This window comes from Protopterus annectens, chromosome 3.part1 (assembly GCF_019279795.1).
Source record: "Protopterus annectens isolate FY-2018-M chromosome 3.part1, PAN1.0, whole genome shotgun sequence".
In the NCBI taxonomy this organism is placed as follows: domain Eukaryota; kingdom Metazoa; phylum Chordata; order Ceratodontiformes; family Protopteridae; genus Protopterus; species Protopterus annectens.
In genome coordinates this window covers 1,505,269,990-1,505,293,103 of record NC_056732.1, presented here as the reverse complement: position 1 = coordinate 1,505,293,103, position 23,114 = coordinate 1,505,269,990, and the positions used below count along the sequence as shown (strand labels likewise).

Genomic DNA, 23,114 nt, shown 5'->3' with positions numbered 1-23,114 from the left:
TGTTAGAGTTGTTTTGCTCGACATTGTGTTGGAGACCACTTCCAAAAACCTATTGCTAGACCTCCCATTTTTTAGCCAGACTTTTCACTCTGATGATGAAAACCTCACTGGCAAGACAGTAAACTTGACTCAGCTACCACGGGGTTGTAGATCCCCCTAGAGAAAGGGGCACCTCACTGGCCATTTGGAACTTTGAGTAGTGTCTGTGGCTCTGAAGACCTTTGATTCAGATCTGGTTTTGTTAGCTAATCCTCACTCATTGTATGGCATCTAAACAAGCAAGGACCATGTAATTGTATCCTATCTGCAGGGTACAGTGCTCATCTGACAGTGAATCATAGATAAGAGGCATTGCTTGCTCAACAGTTAACTTCGTAGCAAATGTGAATAAAGTAGTGGAGTGTGGACTCAGAATGCATGCCTGGTATGGATATTCTGGAAGTGAGGTGCTTTGGCGATCAATCAGTTTGCTGCTATAAAGAATGCAACTCTGCAGTTATTCTGTTCAGTGCCTGCAAGGTAAGCTGGATCTGGCAGTGATGGTGTTGTTTGTCTTGTGGCATGGAACATTTCTGTAAAGATTTACAACATTATTGATGATCTCAGTACCTCACAGCAGAGTTCAGGGAAGAAAGATCAAAACTAAGTCTTATCACCCCTTAGTGGCCTATTCGGTGTGGGCTCAAGTCTCATTTCTCCAGCTGTCCAGCTGTATAAGAGATTCTCTTAGTATTATCCATGCAGTCACCCCCACCTCCCCCGTCAGGGTGACTAACAGCTGCTGCTGTAGATGCAGTGATTCCTACAGAACTTCCAGAAGGTGTTTTATAAATGATTGAAGCTCTCAGAAAGCTTTACACTTGGTAGGTTCATCCCTTGAATTTCAAACAGTCATCTTGCCTAAATTGATGAACTTGCAGGTGATTCTGTTTGGGCCACAATGAAGGTGCGCATGTGTTAGATGTTACCACCCATTATGGCATGCTTGTAACCCTGCACCATCTCATCAGGCAGTTCTGTTAAGGAGTGCTGTTTTTCTGTCCTCTTTTTTAGCACCATTCTCCTCCACATAGATTCATAGGACGTTACTAGGCTAATGGCCCTAAGGCCTTTAAAAGCCTAGCCATGTTATACACATGTTCACTAATTGGCCATGGTTAGCTGGTCTTTATTTGCAGGCGAGACTATGATCAACACCAACTTCCTCTGCCCATGAGGGACATAGATGCCACCCCTAGGGTGAATTTACGGTCTACCATCCGATTGTCTAGGTTGTGCTTAAATAGGGTCATTGAGGAGCTCTGCTTCACGTGAATCGAGAGTTTATTCCAGAGGAACAGCAATCTCTGGGAGACATATCTATCTTTCCAGCATGTCCTTTTGATGTCACAGGCTAGGTTGAGAGCCCTGGAGCAAGTGACTGTTGTTCCATTTTGATTTGCGGATGTGCAGCATTTCCTTTAGGGCAGGATTAGAGACTGCTGTGTAGGCCAGGCACAAGTCGCCTGTCAGCAGCCTGTAGGATACAAAGTACAGTGAAAGGGCCTTTTTGGAGCCCGTGAATTTTCTTGGAGAGAAACCTCTGCTGTCTCTCCAGCTGCTGCAAGTGTCTGGTGAGGTACATGCAAAAGGGAGTGTTGTACTTTATTAGTAGTCTGATCAGGGTCGTGTACAGAGGAGTTCTAACATCCTTATCTTGGATGCAATGCCCTTACTCATGAGATGCACAATGTAGAAGGCTTTCCTTACCACTGTGGACACATGGTGATGAAAGTTTAGGTTGCTATTAACCTGTGTTCCCAAATCTCTTACCACTGGGTTTGAGCTTAAGAGGGATGCTGTCAGTATTGTAATTTGAAGGGATTTCCTCTTTTCTAAAGGGGGGAATAATGCACTTTTTTCATTTAGTTTTAGTCTGTGGCTTTGGCACCAATCATTTGTCTGTGTTAGCCCCTTTTGTAATATGCTAACATCATTGGGGACTCAATGATTGTGCCCAGTTTGCAATCATCATTGAAATTTATAAGCCACAGGCTATGTACTTTCACCTGGACTTTCAGGAAATAGATTCCAAACAGTAGAGGGCCCAGCACAGATTCTTGTGTTCTGCCACTGGTAACTGACCTACTGGAAGAGGTGAACTCCCCAGTTCTGACAGTATACTTTTTGTTGGTGAGCCAGTTGGCTACCCATCTACTGACATATGGGTTAATCTTCAGATGGGAGAGTTTCTCAATGATACCTGTGTGGGGGATTGTGTCGAAAGCCTTGGCCAAGTCAAGATAGGCGATATATACTGTTTTGCATTCATCCAGGGCTTTGGTGACATTCTCAGAGTAGTCCACCAGGTTTAATAAGCATAATCTACACTTAACAAAGTCAAATTGGTTCAGGTCAAGAATTTAAAGGTTCCTGTGTCCTTGTTGGTAAGGTCCATGATGATTCTTTCCATGGCCTTGCAGGTAAGGCTGGTTAGGTTTATCGGTCTATAGTTCCCAGGGTTGGTTGAAGGACCACCTTTGTGCAAGGGGATTACTGCTGCTGTTCTCCACTTTGCTGAAACAAAGCCAGTGCTCAGGCTGTGGTTAAAGAGAGTGCCAAATGGTTCCACTAAGTCTTATTTTAGATTGCTTAGTAAGCAACCTGGGATGTTATCTGGTCACATAGTGGCCATGTTTTCGGCCATGGAGAGCTTGGGTATGACCTGCTCTTTGGAGATACTAGGTAGAGGACTGGGTATGGCTGGTGGGGACAGCGGGTGAAGTTTGCGCTAAATCTGTCAGCTTGCAGGTTGGGAATTTCCTTAGGGTCAGTATGAATCATACCAGCCACTATAGGTTTGTCACATAGCTGAGCATTTCCTGTTAGATTTTGGATAGGTAAAGAATGCCTTGTCATTATCCTTAGGTAGGGATGATAAGTTAGCCTCTTAACTAGCTTTAGAGGACTTTACAAGATATCTGATTTACTTGTTCAAGCTGAGGAGGGTATTCTTCCTCTGGTGAGTTGTGTCTTTCGGCTTTTCCCGGTTAGGGGTCGCCACAGTGGAACTCCGGTCCGCTAATGATTGGCAGTAGATTTTTACGTGCCGAGTTGCCAGCTCTGACGCACAACCTTCAACGAAGGTACGCCCATTCACGCATGTCTCCACACAGAAGACGCTCTAGTTGAGAATCGAACAGGACAACGTCTTACTGTGAGGCGACAACGCTACCGCAGCAGCACCACCACAGTATTCTTCCTCTGGTGAGTAAGTTCCTTTTTGTTCTTAGATAACAGTTTCTTCCTTTTGTTGTATAAACTATTTATACTTGAGGTCCACCAGGGTGGCTTGTTTTTTCCTGGTTTTGATCCGGTCAAGTACAGCTGAGAGTGTACAGTTATTTAAGTGACTGTACAGAGCATTTGTGTACTCCTCTTCATAGGAGTCATTACTGGCTGCATTAGCAGGGGGTTTGAAACTTTTTATATCATTGTTTAGTAGGATGTAGTGTGCTTTGGAAACATTTTTCAGTTCTTTTGCTCCTGTGGGGGTGTCAGGTCTGAACGTTACTCTGAATGAGACAGATTTATGGTCTGACCTTACCAGGGAGGGCAACACGCAGGGGGCAGTGCAGTGAACCCCCTCCCCCCATTTTGGTGACTACCAAGTCCAGAGCACTTGAGCCCCTTGTGGGGATACAGACTAACTGTTCCAGGGCATTTGTATCGACAAAAACCAGGAACCTCAGGGCAAGCATGTTTGTGCTCATGTATGTTACCCAATTAATGGAAGGATAGTTTAAATTTCCCATAACCCAAGTCTTTGGTTATATAGTGAGTGATTCTAGCAAGTCCAGGTAGGCAGTGTGTTTCTCTTGGTTCACGGTGGGGTACCTGTAGCTAGCTATGATGTGGTAGAGTGTTTTACCTATAGTTAGTAGGACCTGGAGTACCTCAAGAGAGTCATACTGTTTAACCAGTCTTGAGGTCTGTTTGATTTTAATGAAGATGGATGTACCTCCACCTTTGGTTCTTTCATGCTTGTTTTGGTGTCTGAACATGTGGAAAGCGTTGTAGTCTTGCATGGCTGGGGTGTTCTCTGTGGCCTTGAACCATGTCTCAGCGACTGCACATATGTCAGCATCTTCCAAGGTGAAGAGTGCTTTCAGGGACTGCAGTTTCCTGTTCAGGCTGCTAGCATTAAGCAGCATAACCTTGAATTTGTCTCAAGTGGATTTTTTTACATCAAGAATTTTGTTGTTTTGACATTGCCTAAAAATGGCACTATGGGGAGGCAGGCATCTTGCCAGTATTCAAAAGCCTACAGGAGATAGGTGAAGACATTCTCTGGCAAGGCAGCATGGTCTGTTGACCATATCTTCCCAGGCTGACATTTATTGGACCCCCCTGGATTGACACCAGAAGCTAAGCAAATTGATGAAGTCAATCATTTTTTGTCTATATTGTGGCATCATCCTGAGTGAAGGTTGGATGCTGTTTAGGGCTAGAGTCATACCTATACGGGGCACATAATCTGAGAGTTCAGTCATATCTCTCTTCATATAGTCCAGAGAGGTACATCTCAAGTCATTCACTCCAACGTGGACTATGACAGAGTCATAATGGTAATTGTTTTTGAGTGACTTCAGTTTGTGGGTGATTTGACGGATCCTGGCACCTAACAGGCAGCTGACTGTGACCTTCTCCTTGTCCAGTCTGGTGAGAGGGACATCTGTGTGTCTCACTGTGGAGTTTCCTGCACAATTGGTTTTGAGATGTTTTGCCTTAGGAGCTTATTTGCTGAGACACTGGTGTATATGTTGTTATGTATATTGTATTTTAGTTGTTTTGCAGTGTGTGCAAGTGGTTTGCACTTGGGAGGTCTCTGATCTTTGGTAGGCTTCTATTGAGTACCTTCGCATATGTGGGTTTATGTGCTTTGACCTTGTTTTGTGTGAGAGGTGATGTGTGTGTGTGCTGACAATCTGTTTGATGTCTGGTTTGTCATTACATGAGAGAATTGATTCCAAATTCATAGTGTAATTGCAACTCTCACATGTTGTATTTATTTGTTTTAGTGGTTGTCAGTACACATGAGACAATTACTACATTTCCTCAGGATGCCCGTGTCAGTCAGGCTGGCCGGAGAAATAGTTTGAAACTGACCACCCATTATAGAAGGTTTTTACCATAGCTACTATTGGGGAGTGGGATAGTTTGACTGGTTTTTGTTCTAGGATTAAAAAAGGGTTTATTGTATTAAAGGATAGGAGTGAAAAAACTATGGCAATGCTTCTCAGTGCGCAACTGAGCTGCCCGCAATACAGCAGGGGAACTTGGGAGGGTTCCACTAATAAATGTCTAGTGGAAAATTGTTTTTCAAGGCATTTATGTCTGTACAGGGCACTGCTAAACCTCATTAGATGGTGAGCAGCTGAGAGCAAATACATACAAATGAGAATAAACACTTTTAAGTTATGCTACCAGTGGAAAAGGACACAATGATCTTTCCTCGAGTAATCTCCAGCGAGGCTCAGACTACACACATCTGCCACAAGGATGCAGGTGCAGGGCCTTCCTAATGTAAGGTGGCTGGTGCAGGAATAGTGATAGTGTTACAATACAGTCTAGATTTGGCAGATCTGAGTCCAGTCTATGCTATGTGCTAGCTACTTAAAGCAGCAGAACAGCTTTTTTTAAGTGCAGAAAATCCAGTAAAAATCGGCAAAATGAGACAGCAAAACTGTAAAATAAGGTCAGCAAAGTGCAAAGGAAACTCAAAAAGTCCTTATTTTTTAATTTTAGTAGTGGATGCTTTTGATTTCAGCAGACATTCTCCAGACCTCTGGCAGAAGTCGACAAAAGTTGAACCGCTCCAGTTAAAAGAGTGCAAAACTGCGCAAACGTGAGGCTTAAATATAAACCAGAATAAATAATTTTAGCTGTACTACCAGTGGGAAAGCACATAATGAGCTTTCCTCCAGTAATCTCAAACTCATATGAGGCTCAAACTACACACTTGTGTCACAAGGATACAGCCAGGGCCCTCCTAATGTAAGATGGCTGGAATAGTGCTCAAGTGTTACAGTACAGTCTAGATTGAATTTCATGATTGACAGGCTTTCCCATTTGTCATTTGAGTCCACTGGCTTAGTGGTAGTGAACTTTATTTTTTGGATTGCCGTTTTTCTGGTGGCAATTTCCACTGCTTACAGGAGATCTCAGAACTGCGGGTCCCTCTTGTGTTGGGAAATATTATCTGCTCTTTCACAAGTGTTGGGTAGCTCTTCGTATGAATCCATGTTTCCAAGTTCTCCTGTAGTTATTCATCTCCCTATTTTTTTGTTTACCAGTTTTTTTTGTAACCACTGCATACCAGTCATCCCGATCCATAACAATCTATATCCATCCATTACCCATCACTGGGATAAGAGTTGGCTGGGAGATGCCATCATTCAGGCAGCCATCAGGGGATATTTGACTTTTAGCTTTGGTGGCCTTAACCCCCAGCATGCAGTTGACTGAGCTCCCAGGTGAAGTCATACAGTGGACTGACTGCACGGACCATCCCTTTACCTTCACAAAGGGCGTACCCTCCATCCACCCTTGCCACACCCCAAGAAGCTTGAGCAGTGGTTTTCCTCGGTCACAATCTGAGGAATTGCACCTACTCCATATGCTCCCAAGTGTATGCAGCTGCCCCCCCCAGGAGAGGTGCGTGGGCCATGTTTCTTCCCTCCCTTTTACTTCCTGCCTGGCTCCTCCAGTGCCAGAGCTGCTAACTGAACCCCAGTTGCCTGGGTTGCAGTAAGGATTCCAACTCTGTGCACCATAAAGCCAAGCTTACATCTCCCTGTTTTAATTGCTAGAGCAAAAACTATATTTGAGAGATACCTTTGTACTGTAGATCTATACCTTCAGCTCAGGATTTACCTGAAACAGGTGCACACATTTATGACAGAACAGCTGATCATCTGCTTCACCAGGGAGGAAGGGGCTCACAGTTGCCAGCTCCTGGAGAATGCTGCAGTCAAACAACACTCCACTAAAGGTATAGGTGCTTCCATTGCCTGCTTCAAGAATATTTTCATTGGCAGATATCTGTGCCATGACTACTTGGTCCTTGCTTCAGTCCTTCCCCAACCCTTATTGTGACAACCATTACTCTGGGAGTCAGTAATGCATCTTTTGTTCGTCTGCATTCTAGGATTTGGCCTTTTGAACTTTATTTTTTGGCTCCTTGCTATGTGGGGGTTTTACTGCTTGGGATTCATCCTTTTATCTGACCTATTGAAGAGAGTTTTCAGTGCTAGATGCAGCAGCTATGTTTTTACCATAGGTTCATAGGTAGGTACTAGGCTATTGGTCCTAGGGCCTATATAAGCCTAGCCAAATGGTACCCTGGCTTTTGCCACCCAAGAAAATTATTTTCCTGTGCCCTTGTCAAGCAGAGCCACAGAAGTGATCCCAGGGTGAATTTCCTATCTCCCATCCAATCATCAAGATTTTTCTTGAAGAGTGCTAATGAGGAACTTTGTTTGATATAGATAGGTAGTTTGTTCCAGAGTATGGGAAGTCTCTGGGACAGGAATCTCTCCCTCCAGCATGTTCTGTTTATTGTGGTGACAAGATTTAGTTCCCTAGAGCGTGTAGCTTGGAAGGATTGGGATTTCTTTATGTGGAGCATGTCCAACAGCTCTGGGTTTGACATAGCTTTGTATGTTAGGCAGAGATTGCCTCTTTGTAGGTGATATGTGAAAGAGTACAGCTGGAGTTTTTTGAGACGGTCTGCGTAGGCCATCTGTTTGAGGCCGGTAATCCTCTTTGTGAGGTATTTCTGTGGCCTTTCCAGTTGTTGTAGATGTCTTGTGAGGTACATACCAAAAGGGGCATTGTACTCTATAATGGGTCTAATGAGTGATGAGTAGTGGGGAACAATGACCTTTTTTTTTTCCTGTATGAGAAACCTTTTGTGATGAGGTGTGCCACGTAGACGGATTTCCTGACCACTGTGGCGATGTGATTATCAAAGGAGAGACTACTGTCCACCTGTGTCCCAAGGTCTCTTATCCACACTTTCGGTGTTTAGACTGCCGCCTATTTGGTAGTTCATGGGTACAGAGGTTTTACCAAAAGGGATGACACTGCACTTTTTGGCATTGAGTTTGAGGCCATGGCTTTGACACCAGGCATCTGTCTCAGTGAGGCCCTTTTGTAGGATGCCCACATCGTTAGGAGTTTTGATTATGGCTCCTAGTTTGCAGTCATCTGCAAACATTGTTAGCCAAAGGCCTTCTATGTTAAACTGTACTTCAGACAAGTAGATACCAAACAGGAGAGGACCCAGGACTGAACCCTGTGGTACTCCACTTGTCACTGGTCTGAAGTTGGATTTGGAGTCTGCTACTTTCACAGTGTGGGTTCTGTCAGTGAGCCAGTTGGCAACTCATCTTGTGACATAGGGATTTATACCTAGTTTAGTGAGTTTGTCTATAATTCCAGAGTGAGGGATGGTGTCGAAAGCCTTGGCAAGATCTAGATAGGCTATGTGAACCACCTTACCCTCATCTACGGGTTTGGTGACCGCTTCAAAGAAGTCTATCCAGTTTAGGAGACATGATCTGCCTTTTACAAACCCGAACTGGGTAGGGTCCAGAGTTTGGAGATTACCAATGTTATTGTTTATAAGTTCCATGATGATATGCTCCATAGCCTTGCAGACCAGGCTCGTCAGGCTAATGGGGCGGTAGTTCCCGGGGTCCATGGTGGCTCCCCCTTTGTGGAGTGGGATAACCGTTGCTGTGCACCATTCATTGGGCACAAAGCCTGAGGTGAGGCTATGATTGAAGATGGTACTTAGGTGGGGTGCCAGTTCATTCTGTAGTTCATGTAGAATGCAGCTTGGGATGTCAGGTCCCATGGATGCTGTGTTCTTGGCTTTGGAGAGTGTGTTTTTACCTGTGCAGCCGTGATTACAGGTACTTTGCATTTTTCTGGTATAGAGATGGGCCCTCAGTGAGCAGACCTTCCTTGATGGGTCTGTAATAACCTGCTGTTTTTATTCTGTGCTTGGAAAGCTCATCCATTCACCCTCAGCAGTTCTGTAAGCTGAGCAAGTATTTGCTTAAGTGTTATTTGTTAGTTGCGTAGATATCAGATCTACATTGTTTTTCATGATTTACAGGAAAGTACTTACTCGGTGATTGACCTGGGAGACCTAGGAGATAAGCTTGCTCATACATTTGGCACATAACACAATGGATAATGCCAGCACTGGATATACATGTCCTTGAGTGCTGGAGCTTCCAATGGAAAAAAAAAAATCTTAGACTGTGATTAGTGTAGAGGATGAACCCACAGTTCTTGGCCCACCAAGGAAGATCCCCTTATAATTACAGTGATACTGTAAAAGTATGTCTGTTAATTTTAAAATCCATAATACTAGCAAGATTAGTAAATGTTACTTTTATACAGAAATAAAACCATTACAGAAATAAAATTTTGTGTAATGTGGGTCAGCTGCACAGATTTATGCATGCATTTGTCTTTGTTATTTAATTATGTATGAATGTATTTTTGTTTCTTGAATGGGGAATTCCAACTGGGCTTAATACCCCTTGTCAGCAGAGGCCTGGGGAAAAGAGCTCCAAAAAATGTTTTTGACAGTTAATACTGCTATATTTACAAGAATATATTACTTAAGATCGAAATTACATTTAACCTCGTAACAGTAAACAGTCAAATTTAGCATCATTATATTTCTAGGAATAATCACACATAATCCACATTAGAATGATGATTACTTACTTCAGATGTTTTGAGAATTTCACAGAAATGAGAGAGAGAGAGAGAGAAAGAGAGAGCGAGAGAGAGATTGGATTGCTGAGTAGGATTAACAAAGTGTAACAACATATGCAGCTGTACGATTAAGAAATGAGTGAGGGGAGGAGCATAGGTAAAGCTAAGAGTCATTGAGAAGAGTTGTGTTTCAAGTTGTGGCAGTGTGTTCTGTGATATTGTATGAAGGAATACATGGAATTATTTTGATTGTTTAAAAGAAGGTGGTGAGCAATGGAAAGTTTTATATTGACATAGCTGTTAGGGATCAGAGCACTGTGCCAGTGGACAACTCATAAATGGCTACTTGCTGAAATGTCAGGCAGCCAACTGCCATTGTTTATGTACTATGTCCAAAGTAGCACAACGGAGGGGTAATTCCCCGTATTTTAGAATATGTATGACCATGGTATTAGAATGCATAGTTTGTGGGGTTCATTGAGGTACCAGAAGGGATTATTTCCCTCCAAAACCATTGCCAGATCCTCAGATGTTTTAGCTACAGCTTTGTGTTCAGCAAGCTGAAGGCAAGATGAACTGTCTGTTGATGAGCATACCAAAGGTTGATTGAGTCAACTCAAGTTGTGGCGTGTGTGTGTGTGTGTGTGTGTGTGTGTGTGTGTGTGTAGCTGTCAGAAGTTATGGTTGCATATTCATTCAAGAATGAAAATATTTCAATTCTGCTATATACATATACCCATATTTTGTTACTTTTTTTCTTGTACATATTAAATGCCCCCAATTTTATGACTCACAGTGACTTAAACAGTTTATATTCTGTTGTGTTATGTGTTGTTTTCAGGTTTAAAACTCAGTCATCTGACTCTGCCAAACAAAGGTACAGTTACGGACAATGGTGTTGCCTTCCTCTCATTCCTTGTGGGATTGTCAGACCTTGACCTGACAGATTATACACTTGTTACAGATGAAGGCATCAGACACATCTGTAACCTGCACAGGTAAGTCTATGCAGTTGTATCTGAGCAGATGCTGATGGTAGGATATTTGCAGTTCTTGATGCAGTGTGCCCTTCTAAGCTGGTAAATCTCTGCATACCTTACAGCATAGCTGACACTGCATTTTTATTTGCCATTTTTTGTAATGAGTTGAGTAGTTCAAACAGATGCCTTTTTTGCAATTATGAGCTTTTAATTGAACTTCAATATATACACAAATGTAAATAAAGTGCACAGAGTTGATGTAGCAGTCTGATACATGACAGTTCAGTCATTAATATTGTTGCACATTTGATAAAAAAAATAGCTACATAAAAAAATCACAGGAAAAAACTTCGAGGAATACTGCATATAACAGGTGGCAGGTTGGAATTTATACTTTAATTGTACTGTTTCAGTAGATTTCTCATATTGCAACCCTAGCATCAGAGGCAGCCTTGTGTACACGATAAATCATATTTTTGAAAGCAGAAAGATGTGTTTTTATAGTCAAAATTCAAAAGTATCCCATGTCACAAAGGGTCACATTTTGTGTTTTAGTCACAAGGATGAAAACAAACAAATGTGCAACAAAATCTAGAAGATTTAGGATTTTTGCCTGGAAGTCTTTGCATAGATCTTTTATACCCCATGCAGACTCCATATAATTTTCCTCAGATAAATGACAAATGTTGAAGGTGTAATGACGAAGAAAGAAGTACTTGGGAGCATATGTTCCCAGAGTGTAATGAGATGGCGAACTTTATAAATTTCCTGCAAATTACTCTTTCAGGAAAATGAGTGTGTAACAGAGGAAATGATTTTCTGAGCTGGAATGCAGGATCTGAATTAAATAGACATAGTAAGGCCTTGTTAAGTTTAATTCTGGTGGCTGCTAGAAAAGCAGTTATTAGAACATGGAAATTAGAGTCTAAGCCAACTCTACTTAAAGTAGTTAATTTGATGCCATTGTTATCTTTTGTTTCTTCTATCCCTATTGGAGCTCCTCTAGCAATTAGTATACATACTCCTCTTTTTCTTTGTCCGTGATATTATGCTGAATGCCCATCCTGAAATCCTTTCTTTAGCAAATTCACATGCTCACTTCTTCCCAGATGTGTTTGCTATAGCATTGCTATTTGCACTCTGCATTTATTAATATAATTCACAACTCTTTACCTTTTTATCTGTACCTGTGAAGCCATTCACATTCTGAAATAATATGGGTAGTGTATCTATTACGATAAGAAGTTATTATGCTCATCTATTATATATGTCAGCTTTTTTTAAATGTCTTTGTGTTACATGCACTGACTAGTGTTGGGCAGGTTGATCTTTTATACAGTTGTTTCTTGTCATCTCTGTTAGCACCTTTGTCACATTTTCCAAGACTTTTTGTTTTAAGGAAACAGACAACAAAAAAACAAACACACTCCCATAAAATCCCATAACCTATTAACTTAAAACAAACACAAAAACTGCGTAAATCTTCAAATAATAAAGTTTAACTCTCCAGATAGGAACAATTGTCCCAAATCAGCAGCTGCACCCATAGATGCTACCTAACATAAAATTGAGGTTATCCATATTATAACCCACTCTTCTACTTATACTAATTGCTGTCTGCTCTTGTCTTTACTCCCCTCCCATATGTGAAAACAGCTTGTATGCTTTTAGCCTTAAGAAAAAGTGCACTGGATAGCTTTAAATAAAACTAAATTATGCACTGCACATTTTCTAAATGCATTGAGGTATTTAGGTACCAGGAAATGGCGATCTCTTATTCACTTCCAGTAATATCAAACTGCTTGCCCCCTGTACCTTTTAATTTTTCGATCTGAAATAGTTAACTTCATTTGATCAGCAACCTGTGGGTTACGGATCCGATACGGATCCGAGCCGGCAGCATACCAAGCTAAAGATCTGAGCTCCAAGCTCCACCCCCTTACCCATACTACCTTGCAACCTCCTTCCAATCCTCAGATCTCGTTTGCTGCGGCTTGGCCAAGCACGGGATTTTTCGAGCTCCAGGCGAGTGTAACTAATTCTTGTAATTTTCTTAAAATATTTTCTTAAAATATTTGGGTAGATAGTGGTAGCAGTGTGTGTGTAGTATTTTCTATATTTCTTATATATTAGTTCTATTTGTAACCAATCTATCCCCCTCTTATCCTTGGTAAATCTCTATCCCCTAGTAGGCCCTTCTTTCCCTTTAGGTGTGTGTGTGTGTGTGTGTGTGTGTGTGTGTGTGTGTGTGTGTGTGTGTGTGTGTGTGTGTGTGTGTGTGTGTGTGTGTGAAGGGTATGGCTGAAAGCCAGAAAACTAATTTTTCTAAGTGTACTGAGTGTGGCCATAAGCGGTCACCAGCGGATGGTCACACTCAGTGCGTTCTTTGCATGGGGGGTTTTCACCTTTCCATAGGCTGCCAGATCTGTGCAGCCTTTAACCCCCAGGCCTTGCGAGATAGGAAGAACAAGCTGATTTTAGCGGGTCTTCTACCCGCAGAATTAGCTTCTTCTTCCTCTTCTCCCTCTGTAGTGACAACCGCGGCTGTGGTTGCCCAACCATCTGGCCCTCCTCCCCTGTCTGGGAATCACCATCCCACCTCATCCCAGGGAGAGCGAGAGGCAAAAAAGGACAGAAAAGAGAGAAGGGAGAGAGAGAAAGAAAGAGAGTGTCAGAGAAGCCACAAACGGCGGACTGAATTGGACCCCTCGGCCCCTCCAGCTAAGGTTCTCTCCTCTCCATTAAAGATTACCAAGCCTCCTTCCCCATGGCTCCGTTCCCCACGCTTCTCTCCGGAGCTGGAGGAGGAGGCCCGACCATCTTCGAAGTTGTCGCGTCGGCCTCCCGGTCGGCTTCAGCGGCCTCTTCCAGATCTACTCGTAGCCTCTCGGAGGCAGATATGGACCGGATGATGCATTGCTTCCTGCAAACTCAGCTGCAGATGGGAGTGTTGTTGCCTCCCCCCGGGGGGGGGGTCAGCTACACTGTTTGCCCTAATAGCTCCTTCTCCGATCTACTACCGGGTTTCGGAGTCTTCGGATCCGAGGAGTCTTGGAGTCAGGGAGTCGGCGCCGATGGTTATTGCTACCTCGACGCCGGCCATGCCCTCAAGCTTATCTGATCCCTTTTTGGATCTGAGCTCTCAGAGCCGAGCGCCAGGTATGGGATCCGAGGGGGGCGAGTGTGTCTTTGGCTCCTTTGCGAGAGCACACTGTCCACTCGGATTCGAGCACTTCGGCTCCAACACTGATCCCTTCGGATCCGAGGGTGCCAGCCACCTGTCTTAGAGAGGCCGGTTCCCCATCGGCATTCAACGTTGTGGAGAGGATTCTCTCTAGAGGATAGAGACCCCTCACTCTTTCCTCGGGATCCACCCCCGCTCCCTCACAGCTCGGTTTGTCCTCCATCATTCAGTCCCAGGGACAGCCTGTGTTGTTGACACCCCAGCCAGTTCCCCTGGAGGAACATGAATCTGTTGGTGAGTCCCCCTCGGACAGTCCCCCCGATTAGATTCCTTACCAACACCTGTGCAAAAGGAGGCACTTGGACTCCCCTGAGTCCCTCACCGAGGATACCAATTTGGAGGAAGGGGAAGGTTCTCCCAAGTCACCCCCCGATGATGTCTCTTTGGGAGACATTATGGAAATGCTCTGCCAAGGTGGGGGGGTGGTCCACCAAAAATCCTTCCTTGGACGAGTCGGTATTCCTGGAGGCTTTCGACACAGGCCCATCTACCTCTTGGGTGTCCCCCCTGGCTGACCCCCTAGTCGACCTGATTACCACCAGGGTGTGGAAGGAACTGGACACTGTAGAGCTTATCCCAGGAGGCCCGACAAGATTCTGAGCCCCCCTGCAGACAGAGCTTCATGGAGCAAGGGTTCCCCTGTAGATGCCATGGTGGTGGCGGCAGCCACCATAAAGGAACTAGCTCAGAGCAGTTCTTCAGTCCCATCCCCCTGACAAGGAGTCTCGGGCAATGGACCGTATTGAAAAGCGGATGTTTGCTTCAGCTACCTTCTCTATTAGGGCGCTGAATTACTTGGCCCATGTAATCAGACTGCAGCGGGACCTGGTTAGAGAGTACACGGAGTCTCCCCCAGAGTCCATGTCAGCCGAGGATAAACGGACTTTCTCGGCTCGTATGGCCACTCTCAAATCAGTGTCTAATACGTCTATACGGCTACTCTCCCACGCCACGGAAGGAGCCGCTAGAGCTAGCCGGTCCAGTATCACTTTAAGGCATCATGCCTGGCTTCGGCTTTGCGATTTCTCGGAATCTTTCAAGGCATCCTTCGCGATTGCACCCTTTGACGGGTTTACCCTGTTCTGGTCCAGAGCGAGAAAGATGGAAAATGCTGTCAGCCATCGGAATCCGCTTTTCTACCCCTCAAAGGTCCTTCTCCAGGAACCAGCAAGGGCAGAAGAAGATGTGCTTCCGGAAATCTCAGCAGGCCCGGAACGCTCAGGACTCCTTCTCCCCTAGAGGCAGAGAGGGACAAGGTGGACGCCAGCCCAGAGGCAGAGGGGGTCCGAAGAACTTCGGGTCACGGGAACCCTTTTCCGACCGACCTGCTCAGCAGCTCTGAGGAGTTGCCTGACTGCTCCTCTCTGGAGGCAGTCGGGGGGCATTTTTCAAGGCACCTGGCTCAATGGGAGTCCATCACGACAGATCGCTGGGTGCATCAGACAATATCCAGAGGCTATTCAATCCCCTTCATAAACAAGCCCTCTTACTCAAGGCACCTCCCAGATGTTCCACCCACTCAGAGGGAGGCTACGGATTTGGAAATATTAAAGCTGTTAGAAAAAAGAGCCATCCAGTACATGCCCCCAGACCAGTCCGGATCAGGCATCTACTCCAGGTTCTTTCTGGTGCCAAAAAAGACGGGGGACTTGAGGCTGATTCTCGACCTGTCAACAATGAACCTTTTCATTGCCAAGGAGAAATTCCGGATGGTCACGCTCCAATCCATCCTCCCCTCTTGCAGGAGGAGGACTGGATGTGCTCCATAGACCTCAAGGATGCAAACTACCATATTCTCATGGGCAGACGGTCTGGGAGGTTTCTCCGCTTTTGGCTAGGGGCCAGTCATTACCAGTTCAGGGTCCTACCCTTCGGTCTCACCACAGCCCCCAGGGTGTTCACCAAGGTCATGGCAGTTGTAACGGCCCACCTGAGGCTCCAGGGCATACAGGTCTTCCCGTACCTAGACGACTGGCTCCTCACTGTCCCCACCAGGCATCTGCTCTCTCTAGCCAGGGACTTCTTCCTCCGTTTATCATCCCAGTTGGGGATCACTATAAATGTCAAGAAGTCTTTCCTCCAACCTGTTCAGGTTATAGACTTTATAGGGGCCAGGATAGATTCCCTTCAGGTCAAGGCTTTCCTAATGCCAGACAGACTTCACAGCATGACTCTAATGTAGTAGCTCTTTTTCTGTCTCCTGCTCCCCCAGCAGAGTTAGTCCTGAGACCTTTGGGGTCCATGGTGGCAGTGATCAATTTGATCCCTTACGCTCGTCTGCACATGAGGGTTTTACAGGGTTTTACAGTGGACTTTGCAAGTACAGTGGTCCATTCTACACCATCCACTAAACTTGCCGATTCCCCTCAGCAGGGTTTGCAGGGACTCCCTCATGTGGTGGCTCCAATCCTGAGCCCTTCGGGAAGGACGACTTTTTGTTAAGCCTCTACCCCAAGCCACAGTGACCACGGATGCCTCCCACATAGGGTGGGGGGCATTGTGCAGGCAGGACTGTCCAAGTCACATGGACTCAGAGAGAGACCGTTCTGCATATAAATGGTACTGGTGATGAGGGCGGTCCTTTTAGCGTTGCAGGCCCTTCATGCCTTCCTTCCTCCGGGGACTATTGCGATCCAGTCAGACAATATGTCGGTGGCCTAGTATATCAACAAACGGGGGGAACCAGGTCTTACTCTCTTTGCCAAGAAGCCATGAGAGTTTGGAAATGGGCGATCTCCACCAACCGCTTCTTGTTATCGATGTACATTCCGGGTCGGTCCAACATTCTGGCATACACATTGAGCAGAACTATTCTCTCCCCTTACAAGTGGTCTCTGAATTCTTCTGTAGCGGAACAGATCTTCCTCAAGTGGGGTCAGCCTTGCTGCAATCTCTTTGCATCGCCTTCCAATGCGAAGCGCAGCGAGTTTTTCGCTCTAATTCCTCCTTTAGGGGAAGCCCCCAGAGACGTTCTAGTCCATGCTTGGCTGCCCAGTCTTCTTTATGCGTATCCAACACTTCCGCTGATGACGGCATTTTTGCAGAAAGCTCATTGGTTGGGGAGCAAGATTATCCTCATAGGCCCATTCTGGCCTCATCAACTCTGGTTCCCCTGCCTATAGTCTCATCTCATAGCTCCTCTCTGGATCTTGGATCCCATTCCGGATCTGATCTCTCACCCCTCGGGAATGGCCTCTCCGAACCTGGATGAGCTCAAGCTGTCAGCTTGGCTGATCCATTTCCCTTAGTTTCCAGGACTCCCGGTATCTCTTCCCTAGTCAAGTCCATTCTGGTGGTGGCACATAAACCCTCTACCAGGAAGATTTACAATAGTAAATGGAAACGTTTTTCCATTTGAGCTTCACATAAGAACGTTGATCCTTTTACCGCTCCTATTCCAGCGGTTCTAGAATTCTTGTCTCATATTTTTCAGCATGGGGCCAGTTCATCTACTGTAAAGGTTCAGCTGGCTGCTATTTCCCATTTCCATATTGGGGACAACTTTGGTTCTCTCACTGCTACCAGAATTTGTAAGGCCTTTCTAAACGGTGCCTTTCTTTTGAGACCTTCTATTAGAAATTCATCCCCACCATGGGACCTGACCTTGGTTCTTCAGGCGTTCGTCACACCTCCGTTTGAACCCGCAGCTTCCGTTGATCTGAAGTTCTTGTCATGGAAGACGGCCTTTTTGGTAGCCATTACCTCAGCCAGGAGAATGTCAGAGCCTCAGGCTCTTTCTATCAAACCTCCATACCTTGTATTTCACAAGGACAGGGTATCTCTCAGGACTAATCCCTCTTGTCTTCCCAAAGTTGCTTCTGAGACGAACATTAATCAATCCATTAATTTGCCATTTTTTTCCTCAATTACCAGAACAAAGGGGAGTGTAAACTTCATTTACTGGATGTTCACAGACAGTTACATTTTATTTACACAGGACGGCTGTCTTTCGTAAATCTGACCAACTTTTCGTCTCCTTTGCAAAATCTTTTCTAGGGAAACCGATTTCTAAAGTGATCCTTGCCAGATGGATTTCGAGTTGTATCCTCTTAGCATATAGAGAATCTGGCTTGCCAGAACCAATGGAAGTTCATGCTCATTCTACACATTCTATGGCAACGTCTGCTGCATTCTGGTCTAGAGTTTCCCTGGATGACATTTGTTCAGCGGCTACCTGGGCGTCCTCTCACACCTTTATTTCTCATTATAAGCTAGATTTGGCTAGAGGAAGGGCTGCTTTTGGCTCTGCAGTGCTCCAGAATATTCTTCCTTGAGGGCCTCCCAAGATTGGTAGCTGGGGACTCTGTCCCACAGGTTGCTGATCAAATGAAGTTAACTACTTCAGATAAAGAAGTTATGTACTCACCATAGCATTATGAGTAGGTAACTTTATTTGTCAGCAACCGTCCCTCCCTCCTTCCCCCTAACCTGAATAGTTATTTAGTTGAACTCGAGGTTTGGATGCTCGAGTTTTGTTTGTCTCTGAGTCAGGTTTTCTCAGGTTGTTAGTTTGTTTTGTTGTTTGTGCAGGTGGCAAACGCGATCTGAGGATTGGAAGGAGGTTGCAGGGTATTATGGGTAAGGGGGTGGAGCTTGGATCTTTAGCTTGGTATGCTGCCGGCTTTGATCTGTAACCCACAGGTTGCTGACAAATGAAGTTACCTACTCAGATGGAACATTATGGTGAGTACATAACTTCTTTTTTCTCTCCACAAACAATGTCCAGAGCTCTCGAGAGTTATTGTCTGCACCTGTAGTCAGCTTGACTCCATGGAAACATAAGAACAGAATGTACAGCTGCCTCCAGCTGCAGACTTCTCAATTCACACTGAACATTTATTTGCTACAAAAAAACTTTTCACCACATCCACTGTGTTCTTTCATTTCTACAGCACACATGCTTACACAAGAAACGTATTACTAGATTAAGCCAAGGGCATTAATCCAGACATTCACCCTTGCAAAAGCCAGAGTAAACATCTCAACTCTACTTATATTATTATCAGTGCACTTTTAAACCCCATCCCAGCATCCCAAGTTTACAGCATATTGACTGGAATGTGCTTTTGTCCTGCTTTTCTTCTCTTTTTACATTGTAATGCCTATGTTTCTTAAAACTAAAAAAGAAATAGTGCTTGTTTGCTTTACTGTTTTTATCACATATAACAATCATTGAAAATATTTTACTGTATAACATGCAAGTTACATCATTAAATATTTTTGTACAAATACTGTTAAGAACAAAATCGTTTTACTTATAGTTACACATTTTTCCTTCTTTTTCTCTCTTTTAGTACCCTTCCAAATATTAATGACTTGAAGTGGGGTGTATATCTTTCGGTCCCCTCAGAAGTTTAACAAAGTGAATAAAAATCCAATCTATCTCGACCACTTTTCCTTGTAAAGGCATACTTCACAAATGTGATTGATGCTTTATAGTTCACATTTTTCACTAATTTCTGTGTTGCTGGTCTTGTTCTTTTTCATTTCCCTGTTCTTGTTCATTTCCCTCTCCCAACCCCAGACTCCAGTTCAAGTCCAAGGTACTTTCAGTTAACTCCTTTGTTTTTTCTGTCTCTCAAGCATTTTCCTTTTGAACATTGGGAAAGATTTCAGTGGCAAATTCTCTCTATGGGCTTTATTATCAGAAGAATGATAAGCACAGTCCCCTTCTGCTTGAATAGCCCACATTTGTTAGACAAACTTTTGTATTAACTCCTTATCTTTTTGTACATTAAAAAATGACTTTGGTCCTCCAGAAAAAAATATTCTGGAGACAACTGGTTATAGCAGGTTGAATCTCACACCTGCTTCTCAACATATAAACTTTCTTCACTTCTGCCTGGTGTACAGCGAGTAATCATTTTCCGCAAACGTGTACTGTCTCCAGTTTTAGTACTTTGCCCTTCTGCCACAGTTTTGTCAGGATCAACTCTTTCTGGTGGTATGATTGCATCTTTACTAATACAGGTCTTGGCTGCTTTCTCATGCTAAGGTTTGGAGCATACACATGAACAAATCCAGCTGTGGAATACCAGTCCAGTTGCTTATTTGTGCTTTCATAAAATTAATCCAGTTTGTTTCTTCCAGTTTCTCTGGTACAGCAGAAAATCTCAGGGTTTCTCCACGTGCCCAGTCCTCTAACTGTACCATTTTTGTAACAGCTCTTTTTTAAGCAGCCTCATATTCAAACAGCTTTTTCTTCATTTTGACCTCTGATTTTTGCAGTTTTATCAGTTTGTCTGAATAGCTGTTTAACTCTTCCATTTTTCCAACCTTTTTATTTGAGTTTATATTTTTCAACAGTATTTCATTTATTTTAATCAGATCTGAGTACGTTTGGTTTATTTTTTCTCTAAATTACTGGAAGCCATCTCTTGTACTAAAACTGGAGTTTGAAAAATGCTTTTTGCTGAACAGCTGCAGATTCTTTTCACCTTTTCTAGCTGATTTATTTTCAGATTCTCTAGGTTTCTTCTTTGCTGGCATCCGGACAGTGTACTTACTAGCCAGTAACTGAATTTTACTAAAACTGTCTCATTTACTAGACCTTACCTCTCAGTTTCTTTTTTCACACTGAGAGAGCTGAAACTGAGCTGTTGATCATGTGCAGCCATCTTGAAAGTCGATTTTGTAAATTCTTTCAACCATGATCTTAACTCTGTTATTGTTTAAGAGGCAGGTCGATAGCACCCAGTTATTGATGTCTCCTTATATTTACATTATGTTGAAGCCAGTATTATTTCCTCTTTATCACTGTTATAAGTCATATGTGCCTTATAACAATTCCTTAAGTTAAATGAAACTCCACCTCCTTTTGATTCCTTTCTAAAATTGTGCAAGGAGGTGTAGCCTGTAACTTACAGTGACTTATTTGATGATTTATGCCTTGATTCAGTAATGATGACAATATCATCCAAGTCCTTGTTAAATACTAAAGATGGTTCATCAGTTTCTTTTTATTCAGGTTCTTGCATTAGTCACCAACACCACAAGTCTGTTATCATCCTTAACAATTAGGTTTCTCTTTACAGGACTATCAAGTCCAGTTCTAAAGGTTTTACACAAGGCTGCATAATGTCATGTTTTAATACAGTTTAAATGATGCATAGGAGGATTACCCCTCCAACACAGAAAATATTTCTCAGATACCCCATTTATCCTGTTTAGGGACAAAGGAGAGCTGGATTCTGTTCCAGACAGCAACAAGCAGAAGGGCATGAACTAATTCTGAATGCACTGAAGGATGTACATGAACATTCACACCTATGGGTAGCATGTTCCTGCTGTTCAGCAGACATCATGACTTTGGGATGTGTATGGAAAGTGGAGCACATGGCAAAAACTCACATGGACACACAGGAAGGGCATGCTGACTCTGCGCAGAGGGCACAATGGCCAGGAACCAGACTGAGTAACCAACTGACATGAGATAGCAGAGCTAACCACTGCATCACTCTGCTGCTTCTTGCAAAAATGAATGATTTACATTTTATATTAGATAATCTCTGATTTTAATTATGCATTTTTGAAGTTATCTTTAAATGTCATTGTTCTGACATTCAGGATGCGTGAAGTTCTTGAGTTGCGTAATTTCATCTTTCTTTCTGTTTTCCAGTTTACATATTTTAACTATAGTTGTGTGCCATGAAATTATTTTGAGCACATAGAGTCAGTCCAAAAATTCCTGTGGGTTATGAATGTGTCACTCATTTCTTTTTTGCATGCTGTTGCCTCTGCTGTTTTGGTGGAATGGTTGTATTCCTTCTAAGTTTTGTAGTAAAAGTTAGTCTTTGTCCTATTTAAAGTAAGCTCTAAATACTGGGGCTAACCAGGAGAATAACTTACCATCTAACTTCTCATGATGAATAAAAAAAAAACGTTTTCTCTCGTTTCAGTTTCTCTAAATGCTTAAGTTTTTGACATGAATGAAAAAACATCTTCTCTTTGTTTAACTTCTCAAAATGTTTAGGTTTTTGACAGGAGTGGACCCTGTTCCTAAGTCAGGGAATAATTAAAGTTTATGAAATCAGTATTGCTTCATTCTTTGATGATGGCCAAAAGTGCTCTTCTTGGCACCCACAATGTGAGCAGAATTGCCTCTTTCTGCACAGTTCATACAGAGTTACATGCATTGGTAACACATTCACGTACAACTAAATTCATTTTTACTAATCCTGTTGCTCATATTACTATTGGAACTGTGTGGTTATCTTTCTTCCACGTTGCTATGTCTCCTGCTTGGAAATCCTGGTATTTTAAAATATCCTGCAAAAAAGGTGTGTTAAATATTCTAATGTGGCGTTGCAGTAAGAGATACTTTTCACATCATGTTTGACTGAAGCAATGGGTAATGATAACTTCAGCGATGTTTGTAAAGAACACCACCATGCCTGCAAATTTATTTATTTATCTAACATTTATTAACCAGGAAAGTCCGACTTGGAACAAAGCCAATTTTCAGCAAAGACCCAGGCGAGAAATGCTCCAGACGCATGTCTTTGTAAGATGGGAGGAAACCAGAGCACCTGGAGGAAATCCACACAAATGCAGACTCCGCACAGAAGGCACTCCAGCCAAGAATTGAACCGAGAACCTCTTGCTGTGAGGTGACAGTGCTATCTCTGCACCACTGCGCCATCCATAAATAAATAAATAAATAAAATTCAACTGCAACTAAATTCATTTTTACTAATCCAAATTATTTTTTTCTTGCAGAAACTGAGGAAGCCACAGAACAAAACAGACAGAATTTTGAAGCGGTTACTATTAGAGTGAATAGTTTTTTCCCTGATTAGTTATGATCTAATCCATTACAGAGTGTGTTTTTTCGGGTCTATGTTAGAACACCAAACATTCAAAATGTCAAGTGTTCTAATATCGAACCCTACCAATCGAAAATACCAAACATCAAACGTTCAGAACAGCGAATTCTTTCCTAGGGAAAAAATTTGCTGTTCCAAAACACATACAACACAACACAAGCACACCAAACACACAGCAATACACACACACACACCTAAAATCTTACACCTAACCCTACACTAAAATATACACACACCACTAACTATCCACTTACCTTAAACCAAACCCTAACCCTAAGGTCCGTC

The 23,114-nt window shown here is 43.3% G+C and overlaps 1 protein-coding gene across 5 annotated transcripts in view; it reads left to right on the top strand.

Moving 5' to 3' along the window:
• Positions 1–23,114, top strand: part of LOC122798540 — a 1,608,245-nt gene that overhangs the window by 1,284,587 nt on the left and 300,544 nt on the right. For 4 of the 5 annotated variants that reach the window (XM_044067582.1, XM_044067581.1, XM_044067580.1 and 1 more), the window contains one exon: positions 10,622–10,778. In XM_044067582.1, coding sequence (XP_043923517.1) covers positions 10,622–10,778 — 157 coding nt within the window. Of the gene's footprint in view, positions 1–10,621; positions 10,779–21,174; positions 21,870–23,114 lie in introns of those variants that run through there. The other variant, XM_044067583.1, reaches the window with a different exon arrangement.